The following is a 25,749-nucleotide window of genomic DNA, read 5'->3' on the forward strand; positions in this document are numbered from 1 at the left end:
TTTCAACTTGGATGTTTCTGTGGTCAAAAAGGAGGTATAAAATTAGGCACCCTAAAGGTTGGTCAACATTCAACTAGGCGATTTTCAAAATTAGACATTTTTGAACGTCTAGCAGCTCAGCTTTTGAAAATGGACAGTTGCATGCTTCCGACTTTGGGCAATTTGTGGGAAATGTCCAAGTCGGACTTAGATGTCCTTTTTGAAATTGGTCCTCCATGTGTATCCCAAGGACTGGGTTGGGAACCACTGATCTGAGTAGATTAACTATAAATTCATTTTTAAATGTATTTGCTTTCCATGGTTTGTTTTGCTTGCTTGTGCTTTGAATCCGTACACACGGGAGCTTTAGGGCTCGAGTGGGGAGATGTTTGGTAGGAGAGAGGAAACCAAACAACAGGCAGTTGTATTACACATTAATTTACAACAGTAATCTGCTTTTAAACGCAAACAGACAAATATTTCTATTGCAGAATAATCATAAACGTTTAGTAATTTTTGATCAGGACGCTGTGAATGTGGCAGGCTTACCTCTCCCTCCAGATGGCATTGTTTGCACGTCATCACTCCCTGGCAGCCCTGTCCGTATCCCATTGTTAAAGGTGTGTCCGTCTGCTGGCTGAAGCTGCCAGTTGAGGCCAAGCAGATGCATTGCTAGAGGGGAGACAAAGCAGGGAAGAATTGCTTTTATCCTACTGTTTTGAATTTTATCTTTTATGTTTAACATGCTCCAGGACTATTGATGAGCCATGAAATCCGGCTTAAATTTAAATAACCAATGTGAACATTGGACCGTCAAGAAAAAGTAGCTACAGCATTTCGGGCACCCTCCCCCCAGCCTCCCAGTGAGGGTGCAAGCTGTGCTCAGCATCCCATGGCTCAATATACTGAGATTTAATAGGTTTAGACCACATGGGCCATGGCTCAACTACACGCACAAAAGGTAAATCTAAAACCTGCTACATTATGGAAACAAATGGCCTGATATTCAGGTGCTTTGGTTGGTATTTTTTTTTTTTTCAAACACTGGTCTTAGTAATTAAATAAAATCCAGATATTCAACACCTGTAACCTGGACTTCAGCCGGCGCATCAAAACAGTGAAAAAAGAAGGCAGATAAAGATCACCTAATTTATCCAGTCTGTCCATCCATCCATTACGTTATATTGACACATTTCTATCCTACACTAACAGAACAAGAGACTGGGCACAGGATTGTCACAATTGCAACTATAGAAAATAAAAGACCTCGCTTTATCGAGCTGCGTTAGGGTTTTTTTTAAAATCATGGGCCACTGTGGTAAAAGTTCTGATGCTCATAGAATTCCTACGAGTGTCAGAGTTTTTACTGCAGTGATCCGTGATAAAAATCCTAATGCGGCTTGATTAAAGAGGGACAAAATTATTTAATATTGATATACTTCCTGAATATGTAAATCCTCAACAATTTCTGAAATCAATAATAATAAAACCCTTAGTAGTGCAGTAGCAGCAGTCCAAAGCAGCAGTGGCAGTGCAAACAGTGTAAACAGGCTGCTCGTGGCAAACCTTGGCAGGGCCTTTCCTCTGTCACATCACTTCGGATGTGGTAGAGGAAAGGCCCTGTCGGGGCTGGCTGTGAACAGCCTGTTTACAGCGCTGCCACTGCTGCTTTGAGTAAGGAATGGGGGGTTGGCGGGTCAAGACTGCTGCTGCTTCTGCTTTGGGGCTGGAGCGAGGGATGAAGGTTGGCAGATCAGGACCGCTGCTGCTTTGGGGCACAGAGGGAGGGAGGAGGGGTTGGTAGGTCAGGACCGCTGCTGCCGCCTCGGGTAAGTAATGGGGGTCCAGGAGGCCAGACCCATGCAGAGGGAGGGAGGGCAGACCTATGGGGGTGGTGGACCAGGTGTGTGTGTGTGGAGGGTCCATCAGGGTGAAGGGTTGGGGAGGAGAGATGGATGGATGTTAGACCCATAAGTGTGGAGGGACAGGGTTGAGAAGTGGGGGAGATAAAGTGACCTACAGCATAAATGAGGGTGGGAAAGGAGGAACAGATACTGGACCTACAAATGGGGGTGAGGGTGTTAGGGAGAGGAAGAGGACGAGATTGAGGTGGGAAGGGAGATAAAACTATTTTTATAGTAACTCTCAAGCAACCAAAAACTACAGTTATGCTGTATCTACCAATCCCCATGGATGCTGGATAACTGAAAGTCTACTGTATTTAGGAATATTCAAAGGGGTTTTTTTTTTTTTTGCAGCTTTTGGGGCAAGCCTGTCCAAAGATTCAGTGCAGTGGCCGGGGAGGAGGTAGGTGGTGGAGTCAAGAGCTGGAGAGAGTGGTCTGAGGATATCATTGGGGGTTGGGGTTTGACTTGGTGCAGGCTCTGGTGTTAGGGTGCGGTTGGGTGATGAGGGCTAAAGTGGCAGATGTTGGAATGGGGAGGGGGACAGTTGCAGTACTGTGGGAGTAGGCAGGGGAGAGACGACAGAGAAATTGGTCCTGGGGTGGGGTACAAGAGAAAGGGTAAAAAAGGAAGAGAAACTGGGTGGGGGTGGAATATAGGGACAGGAAGAATGGCCTTGGAGGCAAGGGAAGGAAGGATTGATAGGAATGGAGCTGGAACTGAAAGGGATGCAGTGGAGGATCGATGAGGGCCAAAAGGGTACAGAGGACTAAGGTAATGGTGAAAGGTGAGGTGGTGGGACTGGGATCAGAGGGAGGCAGGATCCGGACTTGGTAGAGGTGGGGCATGGGTGGAATCAGGATATAGATGGGGCTATTCTAGCACCCATTACTGTAATGAATGTAACGGGCTAAAACACTAGTTTACTATAATTTATCTGGTATCTTATCATTTATGGTAACTCGCAGCCTGATATGAAACGTTAATGAAAATATCGTCTTATAAACAGGGTTCCTAGGATTTGGGTAATGCAAAGTTTGATATTCTCTAGATTCTGGGCTTGAATTTCTGAAAACATATAGGCCTTCTTTTATCAAGCTGTATTAGGGTTTCTTAAATCACAGAATTCCTATGAGCGTCGTAGTTTTTACCGCAGCGACTCACAATTAAAAAAACCCTAATGCAGCTTGATAAAAGGGGGGCCATAGCCATGCAAAATCCCCAAAACTCAAAAGCATAGTTTAAAAATAATACGTGGTTCTATACTTCGTTCTCTGTTACAGTATTATCAGCCGTTACGAGTATTACGATCCATGGACAAGTTGTGTCTGGATGTGCCATCTTTGAGTGTGGCGAGACTCTGGGGCTATGTTGATGATACAAGGGGTTTTGTACTGGAACGAGTTGCCCATGGAGTTGAGAAGTCTGTCAGGGATTCTGCAGTTTAGGAAGATGTTAAAAACTAGGCAGTTTGAACAAGCACTCCTTTCATAAACTGAGGGAGGTATACCGGCCGAGGAGGAATCGGAGGTCTGAGGGTACTAGGAGGCTGACTTCCATGAAGGAGAAAACTGTTCGGTATGCCAAATCCAGGATGACAATGTTGTCCATTCCATCCGTTGCATTCTGAGGCCCTGTTCTGACCGTTTACAGTTTAGAAAGATGTTGAAGACACCACTGCATGTGGAGGCTTTCCTTTGAAACTTTGCTAGTAGGCATATTTGATAAGAAACCTGAATTGTGATTACTTCACCTTATTTAATGGGGATGTATATGTATATCTGTTGAGCTTTTGACATAACTTAAGCAGACTAAGCAAACCGATTGTCTACCGATCGGTTTGCGAGCCCTTTGCGACTCAATTTTCTAACCTGTGTACCGATCCGATCCCGATCTGTGCATGCAAATGAGGGGAAACGACATTCAAAGCAAGAAGGACATGATTCACTACACTTTTTCCTCACACACCGACGGGCTGGCCGATCAAAAAACAAGCGACCGGTGAGGACCAGTCGCTTGTGTAAAAAACTGCTCTCTCCCAGAACAGCACCGAAGGCTAGCCCTTACCCTGCTCTTGCTGCCCCAACTCTCCTGCTCTCTGCCGCCCCAACTCCGCAGTGCGAGCCTGTGGTTTAACCAGCGGGTTTAAAGTGGGGCTGTACTGCAGGGAAGGGCAGCAGAGAGCAGGAGAGTCAATAATTATGCCTCCTTTTTAAAAAGTTAGCTGTGGTTCTTCGTGGTAGGGACTCACCGGAGCAGTGAACTTTAGCGCCACTACTTTTGTCGAGTGTCAAGTTGGCGAAGGGGAAGAGGCTGCTCCCTTCCCTGGGAGAGCAGGAGAGTCGGGACCAGTAAAAGTAAAAGTTAACCCCCTCCCCAGCAAAAAAGGACAGCAAACGCATGCGCAGACCATCTACAAGCAAAGTACATGGTCTGCGCATGCATTTGGTTTGCTACCTAGCGATCCGTGTTCTCAGATGGGGGCGTACCTCCGATCGCCCCCATTTGAATTGATCGCCCCTGCCCGGATCAGACACGGATCGGGCACGATCGGGCAGGTTAGTGAATCGGGCCCTAAATTGCCATGTGATTGTGATGTAACTGAATGCATTTGTAACTGTACCGTCGTTGAACTATTGTGAATGTTTTAATTGTTAACCGCTTAGTTATAGACAGTCTAGAAATTTTAGAAACGAAATAAATAATTTTATGTTTGACATGCTTTCTGCCTGTTTTTTTTCAGTTGTTTTGATTACAGTAGTTCTTTGATGTTAACTGTTTGTATAATTTTCATTGCCATGTAATCGTGTGTTATTTTATTATGCGTGTTTTATTGTTACCTGCCTAGAATCGCAGGATAGGCGGGCTATAAATTGGTAACCAGTGCAGTTTCCTCACTCTTGCAGACCCTACATATGTTTCTCAAGCTTTCTTGAAATCAGTAGCAAACTGTTGTACTATGCGGATAGCGGTGATATTGAACCTGCTATCTGGAAGGTTCTCCAGATAAAGCTGGGGGCAGTAACTTTTCTCACAAGCAATAGAAATATGATAACTTAAAATAAAAAAATAAGGGCTCGATGTTACCAGCCAGCGGTGCATAACTTTATTCTTCTATACCGCCATAATCAGACGACTTCTAGGAAGAGAACTGGACAATCAGCGAATTACAATATACAAATTATAAAAGTACAACATATTACACAAGGCTAGACATAATAAAATTGTTAGATTTAGTGTAGTTTCTGTTTAGGAGATAAATCTATCGAACAATGCAGTTTTAATTTCTTTCCTAAAGGCGCCGTAGGTCAGCCTAGCTCCATTAATGTAGTTAACTAACCAAGACTGCTGTTTACTTGCTTGAAACATGAAAGTCCTATCCAAAAGGGATTTGTATTTACAGCCAGTGATGCTTAGGTATGCAAAAAGATTACAATTTCTGGTTATCCTTGTATGTGTTATATAACACAAAATGGGATAAAAGATAGGTGGGAGCTAGTCCCCAAACCAGCTTGAAGCAAACGCAAGGAAACTTAAACATTATTCATGCCTCCATTGGTAACCAGTTCAGCTGTTTGTAGTAGGGACTAACATGGTCACTTTTTTTCAGCCGTGTTCTGTACTATTCTTAATTTCCTCACTGTTTTTTTTAGGTATACCCAAATAAACGATATTGCAGTAGTCTAATATGGATAAAACCAAAGACTGCACCAATAATCTAAATGATAAACGGTCAAAGTATTTTTTAATGGTCTTTAATTTCCATAGTGCAAAAAAGCACTTCTTCCCAACTATATTTGTGTGTTCGACCATAGTCAGATGTGTGTCTAATGTGACTCCTAATATTTTTATAGTTTTTGAAATCGGGTATACATGGTCTTTTAGATATAGCGATGTTCTAGTAATTTTATCCTTTGGGCTTGCTAAGAAAACTTTTGTCTTTTCTGTATTTAGTTTCAGTTTAAAGTTGATAGTCCAATGTTCGATTTCAGTCATAATATACAAAATGTATTCTAAGGTTTCATTTGATATGCTATTCAAGGGGATTAAAATAGAAATATCATCAGCATATATATAGTAGTTTAAATTAAACTTTTGCAGTAGGTGTCCTATGGATGAGATGTAAATGTTGAATAATGTGGGTGATAGTGCAAACACAGTGGAGAAAGAGCCTCAAGAATTTCCATACAAAAATGGCAACCAACGTTGACTTTTAGCCTCTCATTTCTTGTCAAAGGCACTAAAAAAACGCCACTGACACACCTGAAACTTTAACTAGGGACGAAGCCCACCATTGTGCACAGGGTTTAAATGACAAAATATTTAAATACTCATCTAGTGCTGGCGTCTTCACCAGAATGGTGTCATCTCTGTCCATTCACAGTTGTTCACCCAAAAAACGCCCTTAATGACTACACGCTCTACTGCACTCCAAGCCTCTTTCATCAAAGCCTTTCCTACAAAGCCCTTGTTTCGCCGCTATACGGCTGCGTCAGGGAAATGCACTAGCTCAATAGTACGATCGTGGTCTTGCTACCGTCACCACTGCCAATGATCTGAATATCTCCAATAATGAGGTAAGTGCTAGGGCTGCCTATGCTTTGCCTTTGTCCCCCCCTCCCCCCCAGCACTATCCAAATAGCACCCGTGCAGTCTAGAAAGATATTCAGTAGCACTATTTAGACCAGGGCTGCCCAAGTCTGGTCCTCGAGATCTACTGGCAGGCCAGGTTTTCAGGATATCAACAATGAACATGCATGAGAGAGATTTGCATACCAAGAAAGCAGTGCATGTAAATCTTCCTCATGCATATTCATTGTGGATATCCTGAAAACCTGGCCTGCCAGTAGATCTCGAGGACCAGACTTGGGCAGCCCTGATTTAGACAATGCCCCAGAATACTTGCAGATAGCTTGAGCGTAAGAGAAATATCCAGACACCTGTAGCAGTTGTCCAGCTATTTCCATTTGAATACTGATCGGAAAACACAAGTATGAAAAGTAAATAAATAAAAATTCAAACAGAAAAATAAAAAGAACCAAGTCATTATGTTCAAATTGACTTTAATTTGTTCTCACTTAATTTCTCAAGATATAGCAATAACAAGAGTAGAAAACGGTTCTCACTTTCCTAACAATGTCCCATTCGGGACACTGAGACAGGTCCTTAAACATAATTATTGTAGAATGAAAAGATAGAGCCAGATCATGTTTGTCATCCCTTTCTTCACACTTCCTCTTAAATCCTCAGCTTTACAATAGAGGTTATATAATTATGCTGATAGCTGTTTTGCAATCTTTATATAGCTGAGGCATGAGAGCTTTGACAACATGTCACGGGGGAGAGGAAAACACACTGCAGTCAAGTACTATTATTTATTTTTAATATCTCTTCTACCTAAAATATCATCTGCAAAATGCCACTTTGAGGACAATTTCCAAAGCCATTCATCATGACAAAATGGGGCTTGGTTGAAAATTACCCTCCTCTGCTTAGCTAAAACTAAATGCAGGCTTTCAGATTGCACAAATGGTGAACTGGGTTAAAAAGGGACATTCCTGAGGCTGTGTTTAAATCAAGGGATTAAAACAACGTGCACACATGACATTATCAAAGAGCACACACGGTGCAGAATCCTGGAACATCTGCCCATGACAAATGTCAATCATAAGAACATAAGAAATGCCGCTGCTGGGTCAGACCAGTGGTCCATCCTGCCCAACAGTCCGCTCACGTGGCGGCCCCCAGGTCAAAGACCAGTGCTCTAAATGAGTCCAGCCTTACCTGCGTACATCCCAGTTTAGTAGGAACTTGTCCAGCTTAGTCTTGAAACCCTGGAGGGTGTTTTCCCCTACAACAGACTCTGGAAGAGCGTTCCAGCTCTCCACCACTCTCTGGATGAAGAAGAACTTTCTTACGTTTGTACGGAATTTATCCCCTTTCAACTTTAGAGAGTGCCCTCTCGTTCTCCCTACCTTGGAGAGTGTGAACAGTCTGTCTTTATCTACCAAGTCTATTCCCTTCAGCATTTTGAATGTTTCGATCATGTCCCCTCTCAGTCTCCTTTTTTCAAGGGAGAAGAGGCCCAGTTTCTCCAATCTCTCACTGTACGGCAACTCCTCCAGCCTCTAAGGGCTGATAATGGTTCGGAGTCACTGTTTGGGATGCTGCCGCTGTTGGCAAGATTCAAATACTGGACATAATCCTGGATTCTATTTTAACTATGAGAGACCAAGTGAAAAGGAGGATTGGTGTTATTTTTCAAACTTTAGACTGATTAGATGTTTAATTCAAGTCAACTTTAGAATGATTATTCAGAATATTGGACTACAGCAACAGCTTGCTCCATGGATTACCTAAAAAACCCAACAACTTTGAGGTCTTTACAGATAGCACAAATGCGATGGCACATGCCTTGTGTGAACTATCAAAATTTGATCACATTTCTACCATTTTGGAAACAAGCAGCAAAATCTTGTATTAAATTATATATTTGCTTAGTAGCTACTGTAGATGCATGAAGGTTCTGACTAATACTGCACCATCTATGATCTCCTCAAGCTTGCACCTACATCAACTATCCAGGTCTTTATAATCTGCTTTACTGACTCTGCTTGATGTGTCTTTCTTTCATTTAATTCAGTAAGAAGAATGCAGAGCTTCTATCTCTTATATTGAAGGGCCAAAGCTCTGGGCTGCACTGCCTTCCTCTTTAAAATTTATGGACATAAGAAATACCATACTGGGACAGACCGAAGGCCCAGCAAGCCCAGTATCCTGTTTCCAATAGTGGCCAACCCAGGTCCCAAGTACCTAGCAAGATCTCAAGTACTAAAACAGATTTTATGCTGCTTATCCTAGGAATAAACTGTGGACTTCCCCAATGGTCTATGGAATTCTCTTTTAGGAAATTATCCAAGACTTTTGTATACTCTGTTAAGCTAACTGAGTTCACCACATCTTCTGGTAAGAAATTCTAGAGTTTAATTACACATTGTGTCAAGAAATATTTTCTCCAGTTTGTTTTAAATCTACTACTTAGTAGTTTCATCACATGACTTCTAGTCCTAGTATTTTTGGAAAGAGTAAACCAGCAATTCATATCTACCCTTTCTACTCCACTCAGTGTTTTATAGACCTCTATCATATCACCCCCGAGTCATCTCTTCTCCAAGCTGAAGAGCCCCTAGCCGCTTTAGCCTTTCCTCATAGGGAAGTCATCCCATCCCTTTTATCATTTTCATCGCCCTTCTCTGTACTTTTTCTAATTCTGCTATACCTTTTTTTTAATGTTCAATAAGTTTTATTGACGTTATAGCATCTTGTGATTACGGTTACTTGTAACATGATGATTTGTTATTTGTATTGCTTTGTTTTATCTTTTTTGAGAAATGGCAACAAGAATTGCAAACAGTATTTGAGATGCAACCGTACCATAAAGCAATATAAGGGCATTATAACATTCTCATTTTTGTTTTCCATTCCTTTCCTGAGGAGTTTGGATATGTTTAAAGAGTCTCTGAAGACTGTTTTGTTTCAGTGGGCCTTTGGTGATAAATTGGATAGAATCTGATTGTAGATCATGTGCATTACAAAGATTTTGAGTAATATAAAATAAATAAATACATCTTCAGTCATCTTTTTGGACTGGTTCTCCTCCTTCTATACAGATCCAAAACATTGCTCAAACAAGCAATTTCTTCCCAGCTAAAAACATTCCTTTGTTTCTCAGTTTGCCAAGATGGTCAAGTCTCTCACTATCTCCGGCTTAGAATGCTAGAACTTGCTTCTAACAGGTCTTCAATGGCAAACAAAGGAAGCTCAAGAGTTCCACGGTAATAGAAGGATACCAAACAGGCAAGGATTGTGGAATGCAATGTTCTTGAAGTAATGCTTATTCAAAATAGATGAATAAAATCAAGGCAAATACATCCACTGTGCAGAGCAGCTGACCCTGTCAATATTGATGGAGTCAACATGGGTCCATGTTTTGGCTCACAAGAGCCTTCCTCAGGGGTCTGGATTAGATTGCACAAGCTCAATGTTTCTGTTAATTTCTCCTTCAAATAAGGAGGTTTTTTAATACGCTTTGATGTCCACCCTAATATTTTCTATAGTGCAATCTAGTATGTACTCACTGAAGAACTAAAGTAAAATCAAAGACTGATTTTGAGATAATGAAGGAGAAGGGAAGTGAGAAGAGTGAGATGAGGTTAAAAAAAGGTAGGATGAGAGTGAGGGGTCAAATGCAGTAAGAATAAGAAAGTAGGACAGTGATTCACAAGCCCTAAGCCAGTCAGGTTTTCAGGATATCTACATTGAATATTCATGAGAGAAGCGGTGGAGGAGGTGCATGCAAATCTCTCTCATGATATCCTAAAAATCTGACTGGCTGATGGCTCCCTCAGAACAGGTTTGGGAACTACTGCAGCAGGGAGAAGAACTAGAGAATAAAATGGAAGATTGAGCAGGGAAGAATGCATGGCAGTGGATTAGCCATCTCGGAAAAAAGCTAAGAAAAATGAGATTAAATTCAATATGAATACTCAGCATACTAAGAGAGCAATGAAAACTGATCATTTGATAGAGCAGAGGCTAAAATCTTAGAAATGCACAACCATAGCTGCTACTAGGGAAAAGAATTAGTCAGCAAAGCTGAAAAATTGAACACGTTTGAAAAGATTCCTCCATGCTGGTTACAGGAATGACTGATTTAGTTTGCCCTGCAGCAATGTTCCAGTTCCTTAGGTACACTGATTTCACTGAGGCAGCCAATTATCATGATATTGCATGCGTGTGTGTGTTTGAGGAAAGGGGAGAAGCAATGAAAAATCTACCAGAATTGAAGATCGCCATGATCAAACTAGATCTAAAATGTGGAAAATGGCAGAAGAAAAGTAGGAAGGTCAATTTTATAGTGTGGCACTGTGGGTAGAGCTATAGCCTTGGCACCCTGAGGTTGTGGGTTCAAACTCTGTGTTGCTCCTTGTGACCCTGGGCAAGTTACTCAATTCACTGCCCCAGGTACATTAAGTAGATTGTGAGACTACCAGGATAGAAAAGGAAAATGCTTGAGTACCACTTAGGCAATAAGGGCTGGATTCTGTATAGGACGCCCAGTCTCAGAAGCCGCCTAAGCGGCTTTTGAGAATTGCATATGGGCATCCTATATAGAATTTCATCTGTTTGTAACCAGCATCCATGCCGCGATCAATTTAGTGACCGCAGCAGAAAATCCATCCGCCCCCTGTAAAGATGACTGGCAGGAGGGATGCCCACTCCCTCCTGCCGGAACCCCCAAAACCCCCCTCCCCTGAATGTCTGCGGCAGGAGGGGTCCAAGCCAAAGCTCCTCTCCCTATCAGGAGTCCAGTTTAAGGCTATAGGAGTCTCTTTTCTGTATAAATCACCCCTTTTCTCTGCAATTCACTGTCTTATACAAATTAGGATGCAAGTCCAATGGCAAGGCCATTCAATCTTACTATTGGGTAACACAATACTCTGGGGAAATAGGGATAGCTGGTTCCTAACACCACCCACCTAGTCTTTCTCCATGAATAGAACCACCCCATTAGGACCTAGTTGAACCCTGTTTAACCCTTGTTACCTATTTCCCATGGGAACTCTGAGGAGGGATAGACGCTGGTGTAACCCTCCCTCAGGAAGGTACTCTCACACTTGAGGGGACATACACCCCATCACATACCTCCCCCCATTATCGAAGGACTTCTAGTTCTTCTGAATCACTCACTGGTTTGATGTCATCCCCTTCCCGGGACAGGTCATCTGCATTGATGTGATTCTTCCCGGCCCTATGCTCGACAGTGAAATCATATGCCCGTAGGGCTAGGTACCACCTCATGAGTCTTGGATTGCTATTCTTCATCAGGCCTTACCATTTCAGTGGGGTATGATCAGCCACGAATACAAAGTGTCGGCCCAAGAGGTAGTAGCGCAAAGACTCAATGGCCCATTTCACAGCCAAACATTCTTTCTCTGTGGTAGAATACCTCAGTTCTTTCTCAGTCAGCTTCCTGCTTAGGTACATAACTGGGTGTTGTTCGTCCCCAGTTCCCTGACTCAATACAGCCCCCAAACCTATCCCGGACGCATCATGCTGTAAGGTGAACTCCTGTTTAAAATCAATGTTTCTAAGCACAGGTTCCCGGCACAAGGCATTCTTGAGATTCTGAAAAGTTGTCTCTGCATACTTATCCCAGACCAATTTGCTTAACAACTCAGTGAGATCAGCCGCTTCCTCTGAGAATAGGGGAATGAACTTCCGATAGTACCCTGCTAAGCCCCAAAATGCTCTTAGCTCTTTCTCCTCGGGACAGCTGTCTTCTGAATCACTTCTACTTTTGAGACTAAAGGCATCACCCGCCCATTTCCAACTTGGTATCCTAAATACTTAACCTCCCTTTGGCCTACATAGCACTTCTTCGGATTGGCTGTTAAACCAGCCTTCCTCAAAGACTCACATACAGCAGTGAGGTGTGTGAGGTGTTCCTCCCACAAAGAGGAAAAAAACCACAACATCATCCAAATACGCACCGGCATATCCCTGATGTGGTCTCAATACCAAGTTCATTAATCCTTGAAATGTTGCAGGGGCCCCATGTAACCCAAAAGTGAGAACGGTAAACTGAGGCAACCCCCTGGGGTACTGAATGCTGTCTTTTCTTGGGATACTGGGTTCAACGGAATTTGCCAAAACCCCTTAGTTAAGTCTAGGGTGGAAATATATTGGGTCCCTCCTAATTGCTCCACCAGGTCCTCTACTCGAGGCATGGGATAGGCATCAAAGCAAAAAACTGCATTGACTTGCCTAAAATCAATACAAAAACAGGTGGAATTATCTGATTTCAGTACTAACACTATAGGGCTAGAACAGCACTGAAGAACTTCACAATCAGATAAAAAAAACAACAACAATCCTTGAATTAAAGGAAAAAATTAACTCAAGCAGAACAGTCAGACTTCAATCATCTCGCATGTAGAGAGACAAACTGAGGAATGCTAATGAGGCTCTCTATACAGAATCTCGCCGGAAGGGATTGACTACCTGAGTGTACAAGAATGAAATTCCTATTGCACTAGAATTCATTATATTTCTGGAATAGCCATTTTATGAATTGCGAATTGATCAATAGAATTAGACCTTGTGTTATATGTGTATGATTGCATATGCTCATATAGTGCAGAGGCTAGAACTGCTTCTCCAATAAAAATGCATTAGGGCTTTTTATTTGGAGGGGTAGGGAGGTGAGGGAGAGAGAGCTTTATGTCTCTGGAACTCCCAGTCCCATATGGCCAATTTTGAACTTCATATGTTGTTTCACAAGTTTATCACTTTCAAAACAAATATGGCCCCATTCTATTAAGTTTTCAGAGTTAATTTGCTTCAGACGGCCATTTTATATAATTTATTTCCAATGTGACAAAACACAGTGGGAAATACCAAGCTGACAAATATTAGATGTAGTGAAACAGCTCTTTACTCTGAAAATACGGAAATAAAGAGCTGCTTCACTACATCCCATATTTGTCTGCCTGGTATTTTTCACTGTATTTTGTTCCATTGGTTGCTCCCTGTGGGATCCTTTTGGGTTTCTACTTGTTTTTCTACTTGTTTTTGTGGACTATAATGTCTTTCCATCTGTGAGGCTGAAAAGAATAAGAAAGCACAAAGTGTAATTATATAAGTCTTTATACCCCTTGATTTAACGCTTGGACGAAGACCCTTTTGCAGTAATAAGAGTGTGATGAGGTCTATGGGCTAGATTCACTAATCTGCCTCTCCGTGCCCGATCCGTGGCAGGCTGACCAATTCACGAAGGGAGAATATTCAAATGGGGGCGATCGGAGGCACGCCTCCATCCGACGACACGAATCGCTGTGTAGCGATTCCGACGCATATGCAGACTTTTACTGTCCCGCCTGTTCATCCGAGCCCTCAGGAGTCCTGGCCTGCATCAACAATTCCCCTCCATGAAGCATGAAAACGTTTCTCCTGGGGTTAGCGGCGCTCAAGTTCACTCAGCCCCAGCGAGTCCCCACAGCTAAGCATGCATAATTATTGACTCTCCTGCTCTGCCGCCCTTCCCCGCAGTGTAGCCCCGCTTTAAACCCACAAGTTAAAACCATGGGTTCGCACTGCGGGGAAGGGCGGCAGAGAGCAGGAGAGAGCAGTGCGGCCAGAGCAGGAGATTGGGGCAGAGAGCAAGGTGGCCAGAGCAGGAGATCAGGGCAGAGAACAGAAAGCAGGGCGGCCAGAGCAGGAGATCGGAGATCGGGGCAGAGAGCAGAGAGCAGAGCGGCCAGAGCAGGAGAATCGGGGCAGAGAGCAGGGTTTTAGCACAAGCAACTGGTCCTCACCAGTTGCTTGTTTTTTGATCGGCCAGCCAGTTGGTGTGCCATAAGTTTAGTGTATCACGTTCTTCCTGCTTTGCGTGCTGTTTCCCCTCATTTGCATGCACGGATCGGGATCAGATCGGAGGATGATCAGTACACTGGTTAGTGAATTGGGTTGGAGGGAAATCAGGTTGCAAAGGGGTTGCACGATCGATTTGCCCTTTGTCTCATCCCATAAGAAAACTCAGGACTCAGGAGAAAGGTGAAGGTGGGACCAACAGCAAAGAACCAGCTTCATTCCTGCACAGGGGAAAACAGCTCACCAGCCATGTGAACCACAAGATCAGCTCCCAGGGAGACAGCTAGAACAGGGAGACCAGATGACTGGTTGTTGTAACATTGGGGTCGGGGAGAACACTGACTGAATCTTATGCTGTATGAGTACTGTGGAGTACTCACACAGCATATGAGTACTGTGGAATACTGTGTTCAGTATTGGAGGCCACATTATGAAAAGGATGTGAAGAGAATGGAATCGGTTCAGCGAATGGCCATTAAGATGGTCTCAGGTCTGAAGGATCTCCCATATGAAGAAAGTCTAAGCAGGCTGCAGTTATATTCTCTCGAGGAACGCAGAGAGAGGGGAGACATGATAGAGACGTTCAAATATCTTACATGCCGTGCTGAGGTGGAGGAAGATATCTTTTTCCTTACAGGTCCCATGGCAACAAGAGGACATCTGCTCAAACTCAAGGGTGGGAGACTTCATGGTGACATCAGGAAGCACTTCTTCACAGAGAGGGTGGTTGATCGATGGAATGGTCTTCCTCGTCAGGTAGTTGAAGCCAGCAATGTGCTCAACTTCAAGAAACAATGGGATAAACATGTGAGTTCACTCCAGGGGAAATGCTTAGGGGAGGCCTCTTTTAGGGGGAAGGTTCTTTGAGTGGGCAGACTTGTTGGGCCGTCGGCCCTTTTCTGCCGTCATACTCTTATGTATTCTATGTATATTTTATCTTGCAAAAGCAGACATAGGAACGAACATTTCAACAAGATTAGCTGGGCCAAACAGAATATAGAGTCAAGGAAGATACTTTCTCAGTATTAGGGCGTGCTCAGCACTCACTAGTACGCACAGGGCTAGAACCTATGAGTGCAGGAGTTTGGCTATGCAAGCATGCTGACGCTGGAAATCCTGTTTCCTGAGATACTCCTTGCAGGGAATAGTTTCACAGTACGTGTGTGCATGCTTTCAGCGTACAAAGTGAATGAGCCTTTCAGCGTGCAGGCTCCTTTTTTTTTTCTTTTGATAACCTGACTTGGAAGCCATGTCCCCTCAAATTCTATAAAGTGAGCCTAAAGTTAGGCACCTAAGTCTGCATGCCTAGCTGGCGTAGTCACCTAACTTAGGCCCTTCTTTTACAAAGGCACGCTAAGCGTTTCAGCGCAGATTTAGTGCGCGCTAAATCAATGAAGGTGCTAAATGCTATTGTGTCCATAGGATAACATGAACGCTTTAGCATGTCTTTGACGCATGCTAATATTTAGTGCACGCTAAAAAGCTTAGCGCACCTTTGTAAAAGAGGGGGTTGATAGGCTTAATCTGCGCTAATTGGCACTTAAACACCTTAAAATTGGTGTTAATTGAAAGTTAGGCACCTAACTTGGAAGGTGGTAAGTGCTTAGTCCAAAGAGCCTACCTAAAAGTGGGCATGATCAGAGGGGTGGAACATGGGTAGGATTACCATATGGTCTAGAATAGTGGTCCCCAACCCTGTCCTGGAGGACCACCAGGCCAATCGGGTTTTTAGGCTACCCTAATGAATATGCATGAGAGAGATTTGCATAAAATGGAAGTGACAGGCATGCAAATCTGCTCCATGCATATTCATTAGGGCTATCCAGAAAACCCGATTGGCCTGGTGGTCCTCCAGGACAGGGTTGGGGACCACTGGTCTTGAAAAAAGGAGGACAGATTGAGACATCCGGGTTTTACTTCCAATGCTTTCAATGTCTCAATCCATCTTCCTTTTCTCTGGGACCATATGGTAACCCAAAACGTGGGCACGTTTTGCAGTTAGGCGCCTGTTTTTGACTTAGGTGCATGCATTTAGGCCAAAACCCTGCCTTAAATATGATGCGCTTATGCTGCTTATGTGGCACTAAGCATGATTCTTAACTTTTATAGAATTGTGCTTAGCGCTGCACTAGTTGGCACCGATTTGTTAGGTAACACATACGGAATCAGAGCCTTCTTGCCCTGGGATTGGTAGTATGGAATATTGCTACTATTTGGGATTCCGGAATCTTGCTACTTTTTGAGATTCTATGTGGAATCTTGATACTCTTTGGGGTTCCAGAATCTTGCTACTATTTGGGATTCCGGAATCTTGCTACTTTTTGAGATTCTGCATGGAATCTTGATACTCTTTGGGGTTCCTGAATGTTGCTACTATTTGGGATTCCGGAATCTTTCTACTTTTTGAGATTCTGCGTGGAATCTTGATACTCTTTGGGGTTCCTGAATGTTGGGATTCCGGAATCTTGCTACTTTTTGAGATTCTGCATGGAATCTTGATACTCTTTGGGGTTCTTGAATGTTGCTACTATTTGGGATTCCGGAATCTTGCTACTTTTTGAGATTCTGTGAGGAATCTTGATACTCTTTGGGGTTCCTGAATGTTGCTACTATTTGGGATTCCGGAATCTTGCTACTTTTTGAGATTCTGCGTGGAATCTTGATACTCTTTGGGGTTCCTGAATGTTGCTACTATTTGGGATTCCGGAATCTTGCTACTTTTTGAGATTCTGCGTGGAATCTTGATACTCTTTGGGGTTCCTGAATGTTGGGATTCTGGAATCTTGCTACTTTTTGAGATTCTGCATGGAATCTTGATACTCTTTGGGGTTCTTGAATGTTGCTACTATTTGGGATTCCGGAATCTTGCTACTTTTTGAGATTCTGCTTGGAATCTTGATACTCTTTGGGGTTCCTGAATGTTGCTACTATTTGGAATTCCGGAATCTTGCTACTTTTTGAGATTCTGTGAGGAATCTTGATACTCTTTGGGGTTCCTGAATGTTGCTACTATTTGGGATTCCGGAATCTTGCTACTTTTTGAGATTCTGCGTGGAATCTTGATACTCTTTGGGGTTCCTGAATGTTGCTACTATTTGGGATTCCGGAATCTTGCTACTTTTTGAGATTCTGCGTGGAATCTTGATACTCTTTGGGGTTCCTGAATGTTGGGATTCCGGAATCTTGCTACTTTTTGAGATTCTGCATGGAATCTTGATACTCTTTGGGGTTCTTGAATGTTGCTACTATTTGGGATTCCGGAATCTTGCTACTTTTTGAGATTCTGCGTGGAATCTTGATACTCTTTGGGGTTCCTGAATGTTGCTACTATTTGGGATTCCGGAATCTTGCTACTTTTTGAGATTCTGTGAGGAATCTTGATACTCTTTGGGGTTCCTGAATGTTGCCATTATTTGGGATTCTGGAATCTTGCTACTTTTTGAGATTCTGCGTGGAATCTTGATACTCTTTGGGGTTCCTGAATGTTGCTACTATTTGGGATTCTGGAATCTTGCTACTTTTTGAGATTCTGCAAGGAATCTTGATACTCTTTGGGGTTCTTGAATGTTGCTACTATTTGGGATTCCGGAATCTTGCTACTTTTTGAGATTCTGCGTGGAATCTTGATACTCTTTGGGGTTCTTGAATGTTGCTACTATTTGGGATTCCGGAATCTTGCTACTTTTTGAGATTCTGCGTGGAATCTTGATACTCTTTGGGGTTCCTGAATGTTGGGATTCCGGAATCTTGCTACTTTTTGAGATTCTATGTGGAATCTTGATACTCTTTGGGGTTCCAGAATCTTGCTACTATTTGGGATTCCGGAATCTTGCTACTTTTTGAGATTCTGCATGGAATCTTGATACTCTTTGGGGTTCCTGAATGTTGCTACTATTTGGGATTCCGGAATCTTTCTACTTTTTGAGATTCTGCGTGGAATCTTGATACTCTTTGGGGTTCCTGAATGTTGGGATTCCGGAATCTTGCTACTTTTTGAGATTCTGCATGGAATCTTGATACTCTTTGGGGTTCTTGAATGTTGCTACTATTTGGGATTCCGGAATCTTGCTACTTTTTGAGATTCTGCGTGGAATCTTGATACTCTTTGGGGTTCCTGAATGTTGCTACTATTTGGGATTCCGGAATCTTGCTACTTTTTGAGATTCTGTGAGGAATCTTGATACTCTTTGGGGTTCCTGAATGTTGCTACTATTTGGGATTCCGGAATCTTGCTACTTTTTGAGATTCTGCGTGGAATCTTGATACTCTTTGGGGTTCCTGAATGTTGCTACTATTTGGGATTCCGGAATCTTTCTACTTTTTGAGATTCTGCGTGGAATCTTGATACTCTTTGGGGTTCCTGAATGTTGGGATTCCGGAATCTTGCTACTTTTTGAGATTCTGCATGGAATCTTGATACTCTTTGGGGTTCTTGAATGTTGCTACTATTTGGGATTCCAGAATCTTGCTACTTTTTGAGATTCTGCGTGGAATCTTGATACTCTTTGGGGTTCCTGAATGTTGCTACTATTTGGGATTCCGGAATCTTGCTACTTTTTGAGATTCTGTGAGGAATCTTGATACTCTTTGGGGTTCTTGAATGTTGCTACTATTTGGGATTCTGGAATCTTGCTACTTTTTGAGATTCTGCGTGGAATCTTGATACTCTTTGGGGTTCCTGAATGTTGCTACTATTTGGGATTCTGGAATCTTGCTACTTTTTGAGATTCTGCAAGGAATCTTGATACTCTTTGGGGTTCTTGAATGTTGCTACTACTTGGGATTCCGGAATCTTGCTACTTTTTGAGATTCTGCATTGAATCTTGATACTCTTTGGGGTTCTTGAATGTTGCTACTATTTGGGATTCCGGAATCTTGCTACTTTTTGAGATTCTGCGTGGAATCTTGATACTCTTTGGGGTTCCTGAATGTTGGGATTCCGGAATCTTGCTACTTTTTGAGATTCTATGTGGAATCTTGATTCTCTTTGGGGTTCCGGAATCTTGCTACTATTTGGGATTCCGGAATCTTGCTACTTTTTGAGATTCTATGTGGAATCTTGATTCTCTTTGGGGTTCCGGAATCTTGCTACTATTTGGGATTCTGGAATCTTGCTACTTTTTGAGATTCTGCATGGAATCTTGATACTCTTTGGGGTTCTTGAATGTTGCTACTATTTGGGATTCCGGAATCTTGCTACTTTTTGAGATTCTGTGTGGAATCTTGATACTCTTTGGGGTTCCTGAATGTTGGTACTATTTGGGATTCCGGAATCTTGCTACTTTTTGAGATTCTGCGTGGAATCTTGATACTCTTTGGGGTTCTTGAATGTTGCTACTATTTGGGATTCTGGAATCTTGCTACTTTTTGAGATTCTGCATGGAATCTTGATACTCTTTGGGGTTCTTGAATGTTGCTACTATTTGGGATTCCGGAATCTTGCTACTTTTTGAGATTCTGCGTGGAATCTTGATACTCTTTGGGGTTCCTGAATGTTGGGTTTCCGAAATCTTGCTACTTTTTGAGATTCTGCATGGAATCTTGATACTCTTTGGGGTTCCTGAATGTTGCTACTATTTGGGATTCTGGAATCTTGCTACTTTTTGAGATTCTGCGTGGAATCTTGATACTCTTTGGGGTTCCTGAATGTTGCTACTATTTGGGATTCCGGAATCTTGCTACTTTTTGAGATTCTGCTTGGAATCTTGATACTCTTTGGGGTTCCTGAATGTTGCTACTATTTGGGATTCCGGAATCTTGCTACTTTTTGAGATTCTGCGTGGAATCTTGATACTCTTTGGGGTTCCTGAATGTTGCTACTATTTGGGATTCCGGAATCTTGCTACTCTTTGAGATTCTGTGAGGAATCTTGATACTCTTTGGGGTTCCTGAATGTTGCTACTATTTGGGATTCTGGAATCTTGCTACTTTTTGAGATTCTGCGTGGAATCTTGATACTCTTTGGGGTTCCTGAATGTTGCTACTATTTGGGATTCCGAAATCTTGCTACTTTTTGAGATTCTGCGTGGAATCTTGATACTCTTTGGGGTTCTTGAATGTTGCTACTATTTGGGATTCCGGAATCTTGCTACTTTTTGAGATTCTGCGTGGAATCTTGATACTCTTTGGGGTTCCTGAATGTTGCTACTATTTGGGATTCCGGAATCTTGCTACTTTTTGAGATTCTGTGAGGAATCTTGATACTCTTTGGGGTTCCTGAATGTTGCTATTATTTGGGATTCTGGAATCTTGCTACTTTTTGAGATTCTGCATGGAATCTTGATACTCTTTGGGGTTCCTGAATGTTGCTACTATTTGGGATTCTGGAATCTTGCTACTTTTTGAGATTCTGCAAGGAATCTTGATACTCTTTGGGGTTCTTGAATGTTGCTACTATTTGGGATTCCGGAATCTTGCTACTTTTTGAGATTCTGCGTGGAATCTTGATACTCTTTGGGGTTCTTGAATGTTGCTACTATTTGGGATTCCGGAATCTTGCTACTTTTTGAGATTCTGCGTGGAATCTTGATACTCTTTGGGGTTCCTGAATGTTGCTACTATTTGGGATTCCGGAATCTTGCTACTTTTTGAGATTCTGCTTGGAATCTTGATACTCTTTGGGGTTCCTGAATGTTGCTACTATTTGGGATTCCGGAATCTTGCTACTTTTTGAGATTCTGCGTGGAATCTTGATACTCTTTGGGGTTCCTGAATGTTGCTACTATTTGGGATTCCGGAATCTTGCTACTCTTTGAGATTCTGTGAGGAATCTTGATACTCTTTGGGGTTCCTGAATGTTGCTACTATTTGGGATTCCGGAATCTTGCTACTTTTTGAGATTCTGCGTGGAATCTTGATACTCTTTGGGGTTCCTGAATGTTGCTACTATTTGGGATTCCGAAATCTTGCTACTTTTTGAGATTCTGCGTGGAATCTTGATACTCTTTGGGGTTCTTGAATGTTGCTACTATTTGGGATTCCGGAATCTTGCTACTTTTTGAGATTCTGCGTGGAATCTTGATACTCTTTGGGGTTCCTGAATGTTGCTACTATTTGGGATTCCGGAATCTTGCTACTTTTTGAGATTCTGTGAGGAATCTTGATACTCTTTGGGGTTCCTGAATGTTGCTATTATTTGGGATTCTGGAATCTTGCTACTTTTTGAGATTCTGCGTGGAATCTTGATACTCTTTGGGGTTCCTGAATGTTGCTACTATTTGGGATTCTGGAATCTTGCTACTTTTTGAGATTCTGCAAGGAATCTTGATACTCTTTGGGGTTCTTGAATGTTGCTACTATTTGGGATTCCGGAATCTTGCTACTTTTTGAGATTCTGCGTGGAATCTTGATACTCTTTGGGGTTCTTGAATGTTGCTACTATTTGGGATTCCGGAATCTTGCTACTTTTTGAGATTCTGCGTGGAATCTTGATACTCTTTGGGGTTCCTGAATGTTGGGATTCCGGAATCTTGCTACTTTTTGAGATTCTATGTGGAATCTTGATACTCTTTGGGGTTCCAGAATCTTGCTACTATTTGGGATTCCGGAATCTTGCTACTTTTTGAGATTCTGCATGGAATCTTGATACTCTTTGGGGTTCCTGAATGTTGCTACTATTTGGGATTCCGGAATCTTTCTACTTTTTGAGATTCTGCGTGGAATCTTGATACTCTTTGGGGTTCCTGAATGTTGGGATTCCGGAATCTTGCTACTTTTTGAGATTCTGCATGGAATCTTGATACTCTTTGGGGTTCTTGAATGTTGCTACTATTTGGGATTCCGGAATCTTGCTACTTTTTGAGATTCTGCGTGGAATCTTGATACTCTTTGGGGTTCCTGAATGTTGCTACTATTTGGGATTCCGGAATCTTGCTACTTTTTGAGATTCTGTGAGGAATCTTGATACTCTTTGGGGTTCCTGAATGTTGCTACTATTTGGGATTCCGGAATCTTGCTACTTTTTGAGATTCTGCGTGGAATCTTGATACTCTTTGGGGTTCCTGAATGTTGCTACTATTTGGGATTCCGGAATCTTTCTACTTTTTGAGATTCTGCGTGGAATCTTGATACTCTTTGGGGTTCCTGAATGTTGGGATTCCGGAATCTTGCTACTTTTTGAGATTCTGCATGGAATCTTGATACTCTTTGGGGTTCTTGAATGTTGCTACTATTTGGGATTCCAGAATCTTGCTACTTTTTGAGATTCTGCGTGGAATCTTGATACTCTTTGGGGTTCCTGAATGTTGCTACTATTTGGGATTCCGGAATCTTGCTACTTTTTGAGTTTCTGTGAGGAATCTTGATACTCTTTGGGGTTCTTGAATGTTGCTACTATTTGGGATTCTGGAATCTTGCTACTTTTTGAGATTCTGCGTGGAATCTTGATACTCTTTGGGGTTCCTGAATGTTGCTACTATTTGGGATTCTGGAATCTTGCTACTTTTTGAGATTCTGCAAGGAATCTTGATACTCTTTGGGGTTCTTGAATGTTGCTACTACTTGGGATTTCGGAATCTTGCTACTTTTTGAGATTCTGCATTGAATCTTGATACTCTTTGGGGTTCTTGAATGTTGCTACTATTTGGGATTCCAGAAACTTGCTACTTTTTGAGATTCTGCGTGGAATCTTGATACTCTTTGGGATTCCTGAATGTTGCTACTATTTGGGATTCCGGAATCTTGCTACTTTTTGAGTTTCTGTGAGGAATCTTGATACTCTTTGGGGTTCTTGAATGTTGCTACTATTTGGGATTCTGGAATCTTGCTACTTTTTGAGATTCTGCGTGGAATCTTGATACTCTTTGGGGTTCCTGAATGTTGCTACTATTTGGGATTCTGGAATCTTGCTACTTTTTGAGATTCTGCAAGGAATCTTGATACTCTTTGGGGTTCTTGAATGTTGCTACTACTTGGGATTTCGGAATCTTGCTACTTTTTGAGATTCTGCATTGAATCTTGATACTCTTTGGGGTTCTTGAATGTTGCTACTATTTGGGATTCTGGAATCTTGCTACTTTTTGAGATTCTGCGTGGAATCTTGATACTCTTTGGGGTTCCTGAATGTTGGGATTCCGAAATCTTGCTACTTTTTGAGATTCTGCATGGAATCTTGATACTCTTTGGGGTTCCTGAATGTTGCTACTATTTGGGATTCCGGAATCTTGCTACTTTTTGAGATTCTGCGTGGAATCTTGATACTCTTTGGGGTTCCTGAATGTTGCTACTATTTGGGATTCCGGAATCTTGCTACTTTTTGAGATTCTGCTTGGAATCTTGATACTCTTTGGGGTTCCTGAATGTTGCTACTATTTGGGATTCCGGAATCTTGCTACTCTTTGAGATTCTGTGAGGAATCTTGATACTCTTTGGGGTTCCTGAATGTTGCTACTATTTGGGATTCCGGAATTTTGCTACTTTTTGAGATTCTGCGTGGAATCTTGATACTCTTTGGGGTTCCTGAATGTTGCTACTATTTGGGATTCCGAAATCTTGCTACTTTTTGAGATTCTGCGTGGAATCTTGATACTCTTTGGGGTTCTTGAATGTTGCTACTATTTGGGATTCTGGAATCTTGCTACTTTTTGAGATTCTGCATGGAATCTTGATACTCTTTGGGGTTCCTGAATGTTGCTACTATTTGGGTTTCTGCCAGGTACTTGTGGCCTGGATTGGCCACTGTTGGGACGCGAGATACTGGGCTAGATGGACCATTGGTCTAATGCAGGGGTGTCAAAGTCCCTCCTCGTGGACCACAATTCAGTTGGGTTTTCAGGATTTTCCCAATGAATATGCATGAGATCTATTTTCATGCATTGCTTTCATTGTATGCTAATAGATCTCATGCATATTCATTGGGGAAATCCTGAAAATCCAACTGGATTGCGGCCCTCAAGGAGGGACTTTGACACCCCTGGTCTAATGCACTATGGCTATTCTTATATTCTTAAGGAATAAGCTCTCCATGGAAAGGCATAGCAGAGGAGACTGGAGGGAGACAGAAAAATATTTCTTTTAAAATACAAGGCATCAAGCTTGGCGGAGAGCAGTACAATTTTGTAATTGTGTGCTTGTTGAGGCAGGGCAGTGAGACTTAGTAGTGCTGATCATGGAATTATCTGGAGAGCACCTGAGCAGTCTCTAAGAGTTTCCAGCAGCACAAACTAAACATTGCTGCTAAAATCTGGTAGATAGGGGACATATCTGTGCAGAGTCCTATTTGCTTGTTCATGCTGCATGGAGCAGACTTTTCAACACATGATATTGCTACCAAGGGCTGTTATGGATTACTGTATTTGAATAACATGATTTAAACCAGGGCTGCCCAATTCCGGTCCTCGAGATCTACTGGCAGGCCAGATCTTTAGGACATCCACAAAGAACATGCATGAGAGAGATTTGCATACCAAGAAGTCAGTGCAGGCAAATCTCTCTCATGCATGTTTATTATGGATATCCTGAAAACCTGGCCTGCTAGTAGATCTTGAGGACCGGAATTGGGCAGCCCTGATTTAAACATATTAAAAAAAAAAATAATAATATATAGAGATGTGAACTGAGACACCCATATTAGCACATGGAAAATATCCACAGTATTTTACAAGAGGCTCAGCCAAATGTAGAACTTATAAAAAGAGTCCAGGACTACAAGTCGAAAGTTCCTATATCCAGAAGGAGTTGTAATGAAAAAAGGTGTAGAAAAGAAATGCCATTTCCTTTCCCATATGTACATGGAAGTAACTTTTAGAAATCATTGCTCCCACTCTCCGTATTACCCTAGTCATACCGATCTCATGCTCACAGTATTATCACAAGAGGCCATGGTGAACCCCTTTGGAACATGGGACTGCAAGAACTGGTGTGAGTGGGGACCTGTTCCTGTGTCTGCTAGACATCAGGGAACCCGGTAAGGCTGGAATTGTGGATAGAGGGTGGGGATAAGAGGATCAGATATATTGTAAGGAGTAGGAGAGACTGAATGTGTGCAGGGGATAAGGAGATCTTATGCCATGGGAACATTGAAGTCCATTAGGAGTTATGGGGTAGAAAGATGCCTGAAGGATGGTAGGAGATGCTAGGGAGGGTTGCAAGGCACTTATATGTACCTGGGGACAGGTATAAATTCTGACATCTTATCTACATGGGGGGCCCCCATTCAATTTGTGAGGCGTATTCAAACCACTCCCTCCCTCACTATGCCTCCTGGCGAAGAAAACATGGTGAGTATCACAAAGTGTAAATAACTCATCTTTAAAAAATAGCTTTTACACCTGCATGCCAGCATTTATAAATGAGGATGGTTTTCTAGTATGGATCATGATGCCTGATGCCGTACAGTTTTTAAATCCTGGCCCTCTAAATTCCTCTCAGCAGATCCATCTCCACTTCTTATTGCCCTGTTAGTTACTTGATCTGGTGTCCATGCAGCTAGAAGAGA

General features: G+C 42.3%; 1 protein-coding gene across 4 annotated transcripts in view; it reads right to left on the minus strand.

Moving 5' to 3' along the window:
- Positions 1 to 25,749, minus strand: part of TENM2 (teneurin transmembrane protein 2) — a 1,365,678-nt gene that overhangs the window by 382,628 nt on the left and 957,301 nt on the right. For all 4 annotated transcript variants that reach the window (XM_033927365.1, XM_033927364.1, XM_033927366.1 and 1 more), the window contains one exon: positions 529 to 651. In XM_033927365.1, the coding sequence (XP_033783256.1) occupies positions 529 to 651 (123 nt within the window). The remainder of the gene's footprint in view (positions 1 to 528; positions 652 to 25,749) is intronic.

The sequence above is a fragment of the Geotrypetes seraphini genome, chromosome 18 (genome assembly GCF_902459505.1).
Source record: "Geotrypetes seraphini chromosome 18, aGeoSer1.1, whole genome shotgun sequence".
NCBI lineage: Eukaryota > Metazoa > Chordata > Amphibia > Gymnophiona > Dermophiidae > Geotrypetes > Geotrypetes seraphini.